Genomic DNA, 14,651 nt, shown 5'->3' with positions numbered 1-14,651 from the left:
ACCTTTGCACTTGTGTGGTGTCACCAAATGTGGCACAAAGAGGCGTAAATGACAATTTACCTTCCACCCACATCTTGATTTGCGCAGTTTAGTACACCCGAATCAAATAAATACAGGAGTTCTATTGCATCGAGGAGGTGTTCCACGTCTGGTACATGGGCCTTCCCATACAACTGCCCATGGATATTGACACAAAACCTAGATAGGGATAGTCTTTATGCAGGTTTAATGTTGGAGAAAAGTTTTTTCTCCAAACATTCCAAACTTTGCATGTGTGCTGTACTCTACCAGACACATAGAAAATCGGGAACATTTTCAACTATGTCTAAGCATTGTATTTTGTACTGGAAGGGTACACTTCTAGCACAAAACCTAAGCTTAACACTAGGCACACTTCCTTGCACACATCCAGCGCATGTGTGCATGGCGCAAGGAGGCCTGAAGTGAACCGTGCAGGGGGAATGAGAATGGACCCAACAGCTTAATAGATATGGCAATGTACTGCTCTTTTCCTTCTTTGACGCAACTTAGTGCAGCAACCATTTTTGCTGAATTGCGTTGCGTCAAATATTAGTAAATCCGACCCTACATCAACAACCAATAAAAGTAAAGTTCATTAACTCTTTGATAAAAAAAAGAGAGCAACCTGAGTTTTTGTAAGAAGATTTTTGAAAAATCTCATCGATTGAGTCGAGAATAGTGTAGACAATCTTAGGCATCAGCTTCTCGTCTTTCAGGCTGAAATTAAAGCATCCTTTTTTTGTACGTTAGCTCAGGTGCACAGTTAGAATTTGATTGATTGGCATCTAAATTTAGGTAGACCAGACATGCCCCTTAGTACCAAAGTAAATGATAGACCATTCTTTATAATGTCTTTGTAATGATGCTAGTACTTAATGCATAAATTATGCCCCAAAATATCTCTGACTGTGGCTAAATTCCCTTTTAGAAAGTAGCCCCCAGAAGGAGAATTTAGAAAATGCAGTGTAAAACAAGAAATTTAAACTAGACTCCTTTATGTTTATTTTATATTGTGCAATAATCATAATTCTGCATGCTGTTTCTTTTGGGCATTGAGTGCCTTCATTTTCTCAGGAAGCTTTTCACTCCAGAATGTTATTCTGTGATCTTTAAGCTTCTTTCCTGCCTTCTGTTGCAGGTTTATCTCCAGATATTGTTCACCAAGACCATAGGCAGGCCATTCCATCAAACCGTCTCCATTAGGGTTTCTGCAGAAAACACAATTTAAATTGTCGTTTATAATTAAATGATTTTCTGTTTGAGGAATTATCAACATACTGGTTGAGGTTCTTACCCATTTCGTGCAAAGTTTGCCCAGTAGTTCATCATTGTTCTGCTAAGGTTTTTTTCCTCATCGGTAAAATTAGCTGGGAAGTAAAACAACATTTTCCAGTTAACTGCGAAAGATCATATGACTGAAGAAAGTTATTTACATGATCATAATTCTTATGAAGATTTACCTTTTAATTTACAAAAGCAACCTTGATGAAAACCAATTTTCTGCTAGAAAATGGATAGTAAAATATGTTATTGCAAAAGATACAATTGTATTAAATGGTAAGAAAAAGAAATAAACAATAGCAATTGTTAAAAATAAAAATGTTACATTATATGGAATAAACTGGTAGATCATTCTGATGGGCTGGTTAAAAGATAACAAGGTTAGTGACCATGGAAGCGGTGGTTAATTTGTACTGGTGGATCTCTGGGTCCCGGATTTTGACCCAAATCCAGTTAATAAAGGACTGCAGATGGCAGGTGAACACTGTGGACACAGGGTCGCATGTGAACCATCAGGATGTCAGCTAAGTGACCTTAATAAAAGGATTTCTCACTCATATGCTGATAGACCAGCCAGCAGGGAGAGCAAATTGAGGAAATGGAGAGCATGTGTGTGAGAAATAGGGTTCTTAATTGAGAGGGATGGGAGCTCAACTCAAATAATGAACACAATCCTTTTCAAGGTTAATAATAATAGTTACTAATTAAATTCGTGCCTACCCGTTTTGCAGCTTGGCAAAAAAGCAGTCAGGCTTATCATAGAGGCAATATGTAAAGTATATATTCAGCACAACATATGGAAAATCCCGAACTTATTTATAAAAATACAATACACTTTAATAAATTAAATGCCAAAATCCAATAGATAGAACCAGAGTTATGAATTTTTAACATTTTAGGTAACAATAGCACCAAGAAGCACAAAGCCCCGATAGTGGTTGTCAGTTCGGGCTGGATCGATCAAAATCTAAAGTTCAGGCCAACCGCAAGTGGGGCGCAAGTTGGGTACAATACCAAGTTCGTATTGGTAAAAAGTTTTACCTTAGTCCAGTTCCATGCGAGAAGCCTCAGTCAGAGCTTCGCGTTAGTAGGAGGACCATGAGGAGATTGTTGTTCATTCAAAGAGCTGGCCACCAGATAACATCAGGCTTGCACTAGACAGGGGACAGTCATCTATCCTCGTGCTGCTAGATTTATCTGCAGCGTTTGACACCATCTCCCGAAGCATTCTTGTACATCGGCTTTGGGAGATTGGTGTCAGAGGTAAGCCTTTACGGTGGCTTAAAAATTACCTAACTGATAGAACCACGATAGTACAGGTAGGAAAGACCAGCTCCTGTAGTAGACCAGCCAGGAAGAGAGTAGCACAGGGCACTATCCTGGGTCCCACACTCTTCAATCTTTATGTGACCTCTCTGGCCAAAGTGATCAGGTCATATCGTTTTGATGTTGTGTCATACTCTGATGACACTCAGATCCTGGTCACTCTTGGTCCCGATCCATCAGAAACCAAGTCCCGGTTTAAAGACTGCATGTCCCAAATTGATAAGTGGATGTGCACAAACCATTTACAGTTGAATGGAGGAAAAACTAAGATAATGCTCAATGGCAAGGCTCATGAGCATTGGTCTACCGATTGGTGGCCTTTAAGCCTTGGCCCTTGTCCCATTCCTACTTAATCAGTGCGTAATGAAAGATCATGTTAATAAGACAGTTGGCTCCTGCTTTGGTGTTATGTGTAGTCTACGTAAGGTTTTTAAGTGGATTCCGACTAAGGCAAGAAAACCCCTAGTCCAGGGACTTATTATTAGTCGTATGGACTATGGGAATGCCCTGCTAGCTTCTACCAATGAAAGTCTTCTTTCTAGGATGCAGGTTCTGCAGAACACAGCTGCAAGGCTGGTACTTAATCTCCCACCAAGATCTCCTTCGGCACCTAGTTTGAAGCTTGTACACTGGCTGCCTGTAAGAAAACGTATACACTTTAAGATTCTTTGCTTGACGCATTTAAAAAAAGTATGTAAAAGGTCCTGATTTCTGGGCCAAAAAGTTAAGCTGGTATCAACCAGGTAGGACCTTGAGATCCTGCAACCAAGCACTCCTCTCATCTCCCAGAATTCGTACCACTATGTGTGGAGGGAAATCTTTCTCATTCCTTGCTCCGTCCTTTTGGAACAAACTGCCTTTATCTCTTCGCACCACTAGTGATCACACCTGTTTTCGTAAGAACTTAAAGACATGGCTATTTGACATCTAATGCACCTTTCAAGTCCATCTCTGAGTCATCCACCAGCGCCATGAGACTTTAGAGTGATATGTGCGCTTAACAAATACTTTATGATTTGATTTGATTTTGCGTTGGCAAGAAACGTGGGGCGGACATTGCTGATGTGAAGAGTACAGTGCGGGGAAAGTCCAGAATCTGTAGGCAAAAAAGTGTCTTTGGCACTCAGATGCAGGTTGCGTGTTTCTTTGGGTGAAGTCAGTGCGCGTTCACGAGGAGACCACAGGTGATTATTTTCGATTCAAAAAGCACTAAACTGCTGAATTTTCACCTGGAGTAAAGTTCTTGCAGTTTTTAGTTTGGAGAAGTACACTTTGGCACCAGTAAAACCTAAGTACATATGTCCTATGTTGGACTTGGCCCTCTCTACAGGGTCATCCCGAAACATTTAGCCTCCACCATTCTATTTTCAGAACCCAGTTTAGATGGCGTTTAGAACTCTGTGAACTTTATCACTGCTAACCAGCGTTAAAGAGTGTGTGCTCTTCCCCCTAAAACATGGTAAAACTGGCTTACACTTGATTGGTACATTTAATTCACGTGTAAGTCACTCGTACATTGTACCATGGGGTACTCAGGGCCTGTAAATTAAATGCAACTAGTGAACAGCAGCACTCATTGTGCCACCCACTAAAAGTAGCCTTTTAAAACATGTTTTAAGCCTGCCACTACAGTTTGTGAGGCAGTTATAAACTGTCAATTCGACCTGGCAAAATTAACCCTTTCCCAGACCTAAACCCTCCGTAAAGTGCCTGGTAGCATTCCGAGAGCACTTTGACAATGTCTGCCTGTATGTACAAGCAGTGAGCCCCCTGCTGCCAGATAGCTCTGACTGCAGGACGTCCACAGTCTGCCTGCAGGAGAACCATGATCAAGTGTTTGGCGTGAGCTCCCTCTGCATATCATTCTCTCCATGACACGTATTCCCATATGTTACAGAGGGCCAGCCTGGAACTCAAGTCAGCCTGTTCATGCCACTTGTGTGCGTTGTCTCCCTTCCTCGGAAATTGGGTGGAGCTCCAGGTGCCGGAGCTCATCCCCTGTACGATTGAGAAGGAAACTTTCCAATGTGGTGTTCACTACACATTTGAAGTCACCGCCCAATACTAAGGGCTCATCCAAGTCTTGCTCCAAGAGGTCCATCAGTAGCTTTAAATATTTTGTGTCACCAGTTTTCGGGGAGTATGGCCTAAGTATGTGCATTGGGGAGCCATCAAGTTTCCCTCTGACAAATTCATAATGCCTCTCAGGGTCCACCCTTATGGCAGTCCGGATAGAATGGAACCCTCGGAGCCCCCCATATCAGCACCCCACAGCATACGCTGAGAATGATGGGAAGAACAGCTGGTCCCTCTAGTGGGAACGAGGCCACTGTATCTCCTGCTTTGTCAAGTACATCTCCTGTAATATGGAAAAAAGGGCATTGCGTTTTGCCAAAAACGGATGCAATGGCACTTGGCTGTTTGACCCCTCCCCTTCATGTGCCACAGGATAAGTTTAAAAGTGTTGGGGGATGTCACGGCATACATTGCATGTAGTCAGTGCATATGTTGCAGATGTGCCTCAGCCCATCATATAGTTGGTCCAGTGTCAAACGCGTTGTCTTCGGGTGCACCCCCAGCCCGACCGGTCTTCCCAGTAAGTGTGTCAGAATAGAGGCAACCATGAGCAGTGCATAAACAGCAACCAAGAAAAACCCCATCATTACCTTCCCTCCTTGGGCGTAGCTACCATTCCCCACCAAATCATAACATAGCAACTTTAACAGAGAAAAAATGGTAAAAAGAAAAGAAAAAAAGGGAGTGGTGTGGGATAGAAGAGGAAATAGAAATCAGAGGATACAGGGAAGAAAAGAACTTGAGCCGGCAGCTGTAAGACTCATCTTAGAAAGTTCACAAGAGGCAAGGAACAGAGAAACAATCTTAAAAACAACTCGCAAGAGTGGTGGTGGAGGAGCGCTATTGTAGTAATCATGTGCATGCCACGCCGGTAACCCCCTTCTAGATCAAGTGGGTTAGTGAGATGTGTCCTCATGGCATGGGGACCACCTTGACCACGGACGTGTGGTCAAGGCATATCCTATGGTCAATCCTGCTGGGGCCTGGACACTTCAAGGGAGGCCCAGCAGTTTGCAAGTAATGAAAAGTGTTCCAGGCTGTAGTCTTTATTCTGAAACCCAGCTACAGTTCATGTCATATCAGTTCTTCAGCTGACTGTGGTGTAACTCTTTGGGGTCCCTGCAGTTCTGAGCTGGTGAGGAGTACTCTGGTGTCCACGTCACTGCTTACCTCTGAAAAAAAATGGCAGGGAGTTTCTAGAGTACAGCTGCTGCTCGGAGACCTGAGGCCTTGTCAGTCTCTACTTCCTAGAAATTTGGGTTTTCAGGTGATCCAGCCCTTTTTTATGTCTCGCGACCTATCAATGCGCGCAAGCGCATTGAGGGAGCGAGAATTCAAGTGCTCAAAAAACTCGTGAAACCAAGGGTTTCGTTCGTGCGGTTTTCATTAAGTTCACGTGAATCACGTGAGCAAACAAGCACGCGCATTCACCGCCGCACAGCACATCAAAGGGCTTCGCCCAGCGTGCGCTCTGCGGCTTCTCCTCCCCTAATTAGCAGCTTCTCCCATGTCTCTCCGGCTTCCCTCCGGCCATTTGCCACACTCCTTGCCTCTGTCTTGCCTCCCCCTCCATTCTCCTCCCCTCGCTCCCATTCCCGCCCCCCACCAGGCTCTGCTCACAACAGGCAATCCCCCTTGTTAATTGTTTCCTGCTTTCTTTGGCGCTTGTTTTTTTTTTAACCCACGAATTGTAGGAGACTGCTCTCGTCTTGCAGATATAATCCACATCTTGTCACTGTTGTAGGTTATAATATTTACCCAGCTGGGTCAGAGCGTTCTGTCACATTGTAACCTCCACATAGTTGCACCAACAACATCTCAATTGACATTGCAGTAAGTCAGCATAGTCATAGGCATACATCATGGCCATCTTAAGTACTCGCTCATCTCGGAGGTAAAGCGCACTCCTACCAACGACTGATAACACCATAAAGAAGCCAGAAACAAAAAGCATTTGCAATGCAATAGGTCTCGCAATTGCGAGATTTAGATCTATTGGCATTGTAAATCACAAGGTCTTTTATTTACGTTTTAAAAACAAAAACATAAATAAAAGCAATTGTCATTTACAATGCCAATAGCTCAAACTCGCGTAAATGCGAGACCTATTGGCAACGCCAGTGCTTGTTTCATCTGCTTCTCCCTTGCCATGAACATCTGGACTGCTGTGACCAGTCCTATGAAGTCCCCATCTATGAGGGTGTGCCATGGGCAAGTCCAAGGCCTGCCCTGAATTCATGAAAACAGGGATCTGCCTTCATGGTTGCTGTGGAGCCTGGCCAGAAACAGAAGGGTGTATTTCATCTCCATGTTGCAAAGTCGCCATTTTGTGCTAAGGAACGAGGTTCTGTGTCTCTAAAAGGACAAGGTATATTCGGGGAAAATAAGAACTATGCTATTCTCCACCATAAAGTGACCTACATGTCGTGCCATTCGAAGTATGGCATTCCCAAAATGCAGGACTCTGGTCTGGGTGGGGCCCTTGGGAGTTTGTGTTCATGCCAGAATCCGATGTGCCTACTTCAGAGAGAAAAAAACGGACAGCCCCTGGGGTACTACTCTCTCTACCAGCCACTTTTCCAGGTAGATCACCATGTCTTCTTTCTCACCACCTTCCGGCAGGCCCACCAAGTGAATGTACTTGCAACGCACCTTTACCTCCGCAACCTCTGTCCTGCCCTCCAGGACACTCAGTCAGTCTGAAAGCTCCTAAGTCTGTTGTTGAAGGTCCGTCACCTGAGACTGCAGTTGTCATATGGTTGTCTCTGTCTTAGCCACCCTCTGTTGCAGCTTTTTTTGGTTCTCTCAAAGAAGGTCATAGCATCTATGTTTGCCTCCATGGAGATTCTCCAGGAGTGCACCTCCTCTATGATTTGAGCAACCACGTCCAGGGCTGGCATGGGGGTCAGCAGCTGCGCCCATGGTCACCATATGGTGCATTAGCAGCTCCGTATTTGGTCTGCACAGCTGTGTCCAAGGCCAGTTTTATGGTTGCAGACAGCTTGCCTTACATTTGTTTCCCCATTTCTGCCCCAGCAGTCAGCTGAGGCCTGCAGCCACAAGGCAATCTGGTACCAAATGTGCATCAGCTGCTCGTCCTGTCTCCTGGTGACTTGTAGGCAGCCTGCTTGCCCCTGCCATGTGTGGTAGGGAAGCATGGGCAGCTGCCCGTTGCAGGAATTGATAAAAGGAGAGTAGGGATATCGAAGGCTGCTTCCTGGGTCACAAGAAGTGGTGGTCCAGATTCAGGCCCTCAACCCCTCACCCTACCCCCAATGTCACAACGGGAGGTTCTCTGTAGGTGAAAACGAAAGGAAAAGGGGGTAGAGGGCTGTCACAACTACCCCCAGTTGTACCCTGATTCACCAGTAAGCCAATGAGAATGAGATGCGTCTTTGCCAGCCCCCCCCCACTGCCCCCGCGCAGGGGCGTTTGGGGACTGTCTCCGGCTCCACCCCATGAGCTCAACTCATTGCTATGGGGTGTAGGATAGGGAGGACGTCTCTGTCTGTTGTATGGGAGGCTCTCTGCCGCTGCCCACGAGAAGGAGGACTGGTGTGCACCCCTGCAGCACTGCCAATGGCCAGTCTGCCAGCCACAGACAGTGTCGTCACCCGCCATCAGCAGTGAAAAGAAGCCCGACCTGCCATGCCCAGTTGCCATGATTCTCGCTGTTGTAGCCAAGAGCGCCTGCTAAAAAAAGTGCTGCTGCAGCCTCTTGACCTCTAAAGGGGCTAGCAAAGACTCTCCCCTTGGGCCAGGTAACGGCCAAATGAGAGAGGATAAGAGCAGGCCCAAGCAGAGCTTTCTACGCTGCGGCGCTATCTTTCTCGTCCTGGCCTCGTCCCCCTAGGTATGAGTGCTCCTCAGTGCTTAGACCGCTAAATAATGCAAGTGGTTAAGTGCTAGATATATAACATTTACACCTTTCTGCAAATAGAATGTGATTTTTAATTAAAGCACAGTGTCTTTACAAAAACCATAGCCACTAAGCTCAGTGAAACATTTTTATTTCCCTTTTACCACAAAGCAAGCAGTTCAGAATTTTACAAACAAAATGGTAAATACTGTTTGCAAAAAGGCACAATTTTCACATGAACTGTACCAAATGAATATGTAACATATGGAAGCATGGCCTTTCTGCCATAATGGTGGCATTTCTACATTCACAAATGTGTCTGCAATGTTCTGCAAAACCGGATTTAATAAATTGGGATTGTGAGTTCGATTCATGGTTTGAATGAAGCCATAACAAGAGAGTGATTGCCACATAATGTTTGCCTTGAATTCACATGAGGTAGCTAAGTATAAGGCCACTGAAAGTCCATAGGGTTAATAGCCTGCTCACCTTGTATGGTAATATCCCCTTCCAAGAATGGAAAGCCAAGGACGGATGCGACTTCATCGCCATGGTCTGCTTTCACGTGGGCTGGTTTTAAATCACCATGGATGCTCGGGCGGTGCTGATAATTGTAGAAATAGACTGGAAGGCCAGAGTCTAGGGGAGAATATGTTAATAATTCAACATCATGCTCTTTACAGCGACAAACGACACTGCAATTCTGAGTCCTCCGGCCTATTAGCTAAAGGTGCCATTAAACAGAGGATTTCAGTAAAAAAGAATGTGAAGAGCATACGAAGTAAGAGGTCCTGTGTTCTTTCTTTAAACATCTTATATTTTTTATTTACTCTTTACAAATATATACAGTTCGGCACAGCCAATGCGTTTCACCAACATTACAGGCTTCTTCAGGGTGTAAGACAGCTGGCTTTTCCTCTCAGAATGCAGATATCTTTTGCCGGTACTATATTTCACCTTCGTTTAGGACATAATCTTCATAAGTAGTACATTGTATGTATATGAATTTAGACCAATCATTAGGATAAATGCATTCTCGTATCACCTCACATCAAAGGCTTGCTCAGCAGTGCTTTTGTGTATGCACTGCACGTACCACTCTTTCAGCTTTCGATTGAATTTCTCAAAGCTCTTCGCATCTGAGGCCGTGTACAGCCATCATGGGGGCAGTGTAATGCACTTACTCTCACAAAATGCTACACAGCTTACCTTTTCCCTGCCTCAGAATGAAGTCGACCCTGTTACATAATTAGGGTCCAATGCTGCTTCATTATTTTAGTGGTGTTGTCTATTTCCAAATATTTGTTTGCAATAGTTTAAAGTGTAAATTTCACCTAAATGCGGTTGCAATAAATGTTTTTGAGTTATCCTAGCATTTAAGGCTGGATTTATATGTTTGGGGGTAAGCATATCTGTCGCAACGGAGTGTACCTACCACAACAATAATGGCCTGCCCACCAAAGTTAGAAGGGGACGGACCATAGTTTGGCCACAGCAGAGACTACTCCTTCTCTGCCATGGCCAAGCTTCTCCGATATCCTGACAGAGTAAGAGGCATGTTAAAATTGGCTATATGTCAAACCGTCCAATTTAGATTGGTGGAAATATTGCTATTTTTTACTACCCATCACCACCAAGTAAAACCTGGGAGCACGGTGCAGTAAAAAATAAAAAACGCTACCTAGCATGAGAGATGATTCCCATGGTGAGGGGGGAATTTCTCTTTTTATTTTCATAAACAAAAACCCATTCTGTGATTTTGTTTTGGAAAATGAAAAATACGTTGGAAAATTTGCAGTACAGCTCTATCATGTTTGACACAGCTGTATGGCAAAGATCAAATACATTCACAGGAACTGCCTTGACAGTAGTTCCTGTGAATGCTTGACATATCCGTTGGGCTGATGGACATTCAACAATTTGGTGGTTGAGACATCCTCCAGGGTAATTAAGTAAATTACTCCCTTGCCCTGGCAGAGGACGGCCAGACCCAAATTATAAATCGGGCCCTAAGTGTCAGCCAGTGCTGCTGACTAAGTGCTTTTTGTGCCATTGAAAATGCATTTTTACCACTATTTGCTTCTAAAAATCAATTGAGCTTGAAAGTCGTGGGACCCTTTGCTGAATGTTTTTGAAAAGTTCCGTACAGGAAATCTCAACTAATCTGGGAAACATTTTCAAATGTCTTTGCTCCAAAGTTTCTTCACATATTTTTATGTTCACTTGTGATCAATGCTGGTAATACACTGGGCATAAAATACACCACAGGCCATGCTTTTTCCAAGGATCCTGTGGTAGGCCGCCCTTCTAAATCTCTCGGGTTAAGTAGCATATTAACTATTTCCCTTGTTGAGCAATATTACTGATCCAATGCATTTTAAATATTCTATTCTTCAAACTTTTTCAGAAAGCCTTGGCAAAACACATCCTACCCCCCTGTAAAATTGTCTTTTTTTACTATTCATTATGTACTCATGATTATGGTCTGGTATGCATTAAAAGTTTTAATTTACCATAGATTTTAAAAGCTATCAATTGGAGTGGAGGTAGAACCCAAAAGCATCTTGAAAAGTTGACATTATTTCTTATCCATCTTGGCTATCCTTACTGACCCAGTTTATTTCAAAATGCACCGTTGATAATAATTTTTTTCAGAGGTCTTGGTAATGCCCTCAAATCTGTCTGTATAGTTGCGTTAGTGATTTCAGTTTAAATTAATGATCGTAGTTCACAGTGGTAAAACTGCACCATTTTGCTAAGACAGTTTCAAACGATCTCGGGTGACAACATCAAAGGTTTCAGTTATTTCCTATAATCACATGCAGTGTTCAGTAAAGCTATGGGCTGTTTATGGTCCTATATTGAAGTAAAAAATATTGACTGTTAGACCTGTCAGCCATAGGGTGTTTTTCCCCCAAACCTTTTGCATCCTCCCCTCCTGTTTTTCTGAAATAGTTTTTGTTCGCCGTAGGACTCTGTGCACTTTACCACTGATAACCAGTGGTAAAGAGCATGTGCTCACTCCATAATAATGGTAAAATAGGCGCATACCTGATTAGCATATTTAATTAACTTAAATGTCCCTAGTATATGGTTCTACATGTACACAGAACCTGTAAATTAAATGCTACTAGTTGGCCTGAAGCACTCAGGCTTGCCATTGCAGTCTTTCTGCAGTTTTAACCTGCCAATTCAATTTGCCAAAATAAACCTCTGGCCAACTCCATTTTTATTACATTTATGGCAGTCCCTAAACTGCCCTTAGGGAAGGATGCATTGTATTTAAAAAGTAGAAGATGTGTTTTTAAGTTTTACATGTCCTATAGTGAAATCTCCTAAATTCATTTTTCACTACTATAAGGCCTGTCTCTCTTATTGGGTAACATAGGGCTACCTTATTACATTTAATAAGTGCTTATGTTTTATTGGGAACAGATAGAGATGTCAAGTGTGGACTCAAATGAATTGCAATTTTAAATCCTCTTTAATGGTAAAGTTGCATTTTAAATCACAATTCTGAAAATGCCATATTTGGGAAGTTTCTATTTTCTTGCCCTAACCATTTGGTGCCTGCTGCCTGTGCCCTGGGCCACATGACTGTGAATAGCTTGGCAGTTGGCCTTTGTGTAGTCCTCCTAGGCAGTGAGACAAAGAGGGACTAGGTGTGGTTATTAGTGGGTACCCCGGCTGGGAAGAAGCTTCAAATGCTGACAAGATACGGGATAAGTAACCCAAAAAATGACTGTGCTCTAGAGAGTTAGCCGTGGTCCAAGCAAACTGTTTGTGGGTGTCACATATATCACTATGAAGTTGAGGCTTCATGCACGTGGAGTTAAAGCACAACTTCAGCCACTGTAGACAACAGAAGTGCTGTAAAGAATTTACATAGTGATGGTAGAGAACTTGAAGGCCAAGCCATACATATGGGTACCACGCAAGAGAAAGTGGTTCATTAGACAGACCAATCTGCAAAAGGTGATTACATACTGATACTGGCAGACGTGTAGGCTGACCAATTAAGGAAGAAAGAAGTGCATAGTCATTGCACTTACCAGAGTTTCAATAAGTGGAACTTTACGACCTCAGTTCCGGGTGAGGAGAACAATGAATGAGCACAAGGGTTGTGCTTACTGAGCTGTCCGATACCTGAAGTGGTTCACCACCAAAGATGCCAGGTGACGGCTCAGAACAACTCCAGAGGTCTCAAGCAAGTGAAACGCCATGAAGGAGATGGGAGAGATGCTCACAGTTTCCCTGATTGTTCATGACAACTCAGAGGCTGGTCCATTGCCAGGCCTCAGCGATAGAAATAGAGATGCAGGCTCAAATGGAAAGCCAACAGGAGTAGAAGAAGCTCCACCCTCAAGGTCAGCCACTCCCAAAATGAGATACCATGCTGCTGCCTTTCTGAAACCATCACCGCCTTTCGATACTGACAAAAAGCAAAATAAAGGCCATAGATGGTCTGTGTGGATAAACAAATTTGATGATTTCATTGATGCACTTGAAGAGATTAATAACAAAATGATTATCAAGTATCTCAAAAATCTTGCACGTGGCGGTGTAAAAGAAGCCATCAAGAAAGTGCTATGAACTGATGAAGAAATTACATATTGTCAGAGTAAAGAAACGCTGAATCTAAAATTCAATCCAGTTCCAAATGTTGATTATGAAAGCTATATTTTCAGTCAAAACCGCCAAACACTTGGTGAAACCATTGATGAATTTGTGGAGAGACTTGATATGCTCAAAATTCAATTAATTAAACGATGAGAAAGCTATGCAACTTAGTTATTAATGGATGCTTGTCAGATTCATTCAGATGATGAATGCTGAGAGAAACTCCTAGTCTAGAATTAGTGTTGATGGCTGCCACAGCTGAGGAGCATGCTGAAAGACAGTGGTGGCCAAAGTGAATCAGTAATGAGCTTAAAAAGTAACCAAAAACAAAAGACTGAAGGACACAAAGTGCTGTCTACAAGTAAATGTCCCATCCTTGGACAAATATGTAAAGGCTGTTTGAAAGAGAACCATTTTGTGACCATTTATAAAGGAAAAGAAATGACTAGTGTGTCACAGCGTGCAGACAAAACAGCCACCAGAATATTCCAGAGGCCATGTTCAATGCCACCCACAAGGCGAAACAGCAACATCAATACAGGCAAATTGATACTGAACTAAGTCAATTGTCAACTAGGTCATCGTCAAACAGAGAAAAGCGCACATGACAGACTGGTTGCACGTGAGGGAAAATGTCAAAGAAAATTTGACCTGCCAAAGCACCAAAGTCATACAAACACTGTCGGTAACTAACCTTAAAAATAAATGACTGCTCTATACCTTTCATCATCAACAGTGGTGCATCAATAAATGTAAAGCCTGAAGAGAAATATCATGAATTGTCTCCATTACCTCATCTTATGCCACTGAAAAGCTAAGTGTACACTTGACCTGCCGTGATGTCCCTCGAAAGTCAAGGTTCATTTGTAGCAACACTAAAACACAAGAAAATGAAGGCAGTGGCATAGCAAATGCCCCCGCAGTGCGGTGGCCTGAGCTTCAGGTGACCCCAGCAGCATAGCACCCTGGCATGAGAGGCCCTGTTTGAGTATGGAGGGGGACCCTAAGTGCACTTTGCAGGGGGGCCCCCTCAAGTTTCATTACGCCAATGAATGAAGGTGCAAGCACCCATCCACGTTCTTCAATGTATAGCCACAAGTTTCAGCACCACTTCTGATATGGGACTGCCTTCTGTGAATTACAACCTGCATGCTCACCAGAAACTACTAAGTCAGTTTCCTTCATTGTTTCATGGTTTAAGAAAGCTAAAGACTATGAAAAGTAAAGTCATATGTTAATGAGGATGTCTGTTCTACAGCACAGAGACATAGACAAGTTGCTTTTCATTTACAAGAAGCTGTTGAAAAAGAACTTGCGTCGTTACTTATACATGACATTATTGAGAGTTCAACTGGTCCAATGTCATGGGTTTCTCCCACAGTGGTAGTGCCCAAAAAGGACACTGAAAGAGCTGTGCGTATATGCGTTGATATGCACCAAGCAAACAAGGCAATTGAAAGTGAATGAC

At 43.2% G+C, this 14,651-nt stretch overlaps 1 protein-coding gene across 4 annotated transcripts in view; it reads right to left on the bottom strand.

Moving 5' to 3' along the window:
• Positions 1-999: 999 nt before the first annotated feature.
• The window catches only part of LOC144797772 (fatty acyl-CoA hydrolase precursor, medium chain-like), a 300,448-nt gene continuing 286,796 nt past the window's right edge, over positions 1,000-14,651 (bottom strand). For 3 of the 4 annotated variants that reach the window (XM_078668531.1, XM_078668532.1, XM_078668533.1), the window contains 3 exons: positions 9,053-9,202; positions 1,316-1,388; positions 1,000-1,229 (listed from right to left, as the gene is read on the bottom strand). In XM_078668531.1, the coding sequence (XP_078524657.1) occupies positions 1,043-1,229; positions 1,316-1,388; positions 9,053-9,202 (410 nt within the window). In that variant the 3' untranslated portion in view covers positions 1,000-1,042. The remainder of the gene's footprint in view (positions 1,230-1,315; positions 1,389-9,052; positions 9,203-14,651) is intronic. The other variant, XM_078668534.1, reaches the window with a different exon arrangement.

Source organism: Lissotriton helveticus, chromosome 12 (assembly GCF_964261635.1).
Source record: "Lissotriton helveticus chromosome 12, aLisHel1.1, whole genome shotgun sequence".
Taxonomy (NCBI): domain Eukaryota; kingdom Metazoa; phylum Chordata; class Amphibia; order Caudata; family Salamandridae; genus Lissotriton; species Lissotriton helveticus.
Note: the sequence above shows the minus strand (reverse complement) of the source record. Positions and strands in the feature narration are given on the sequence as shown.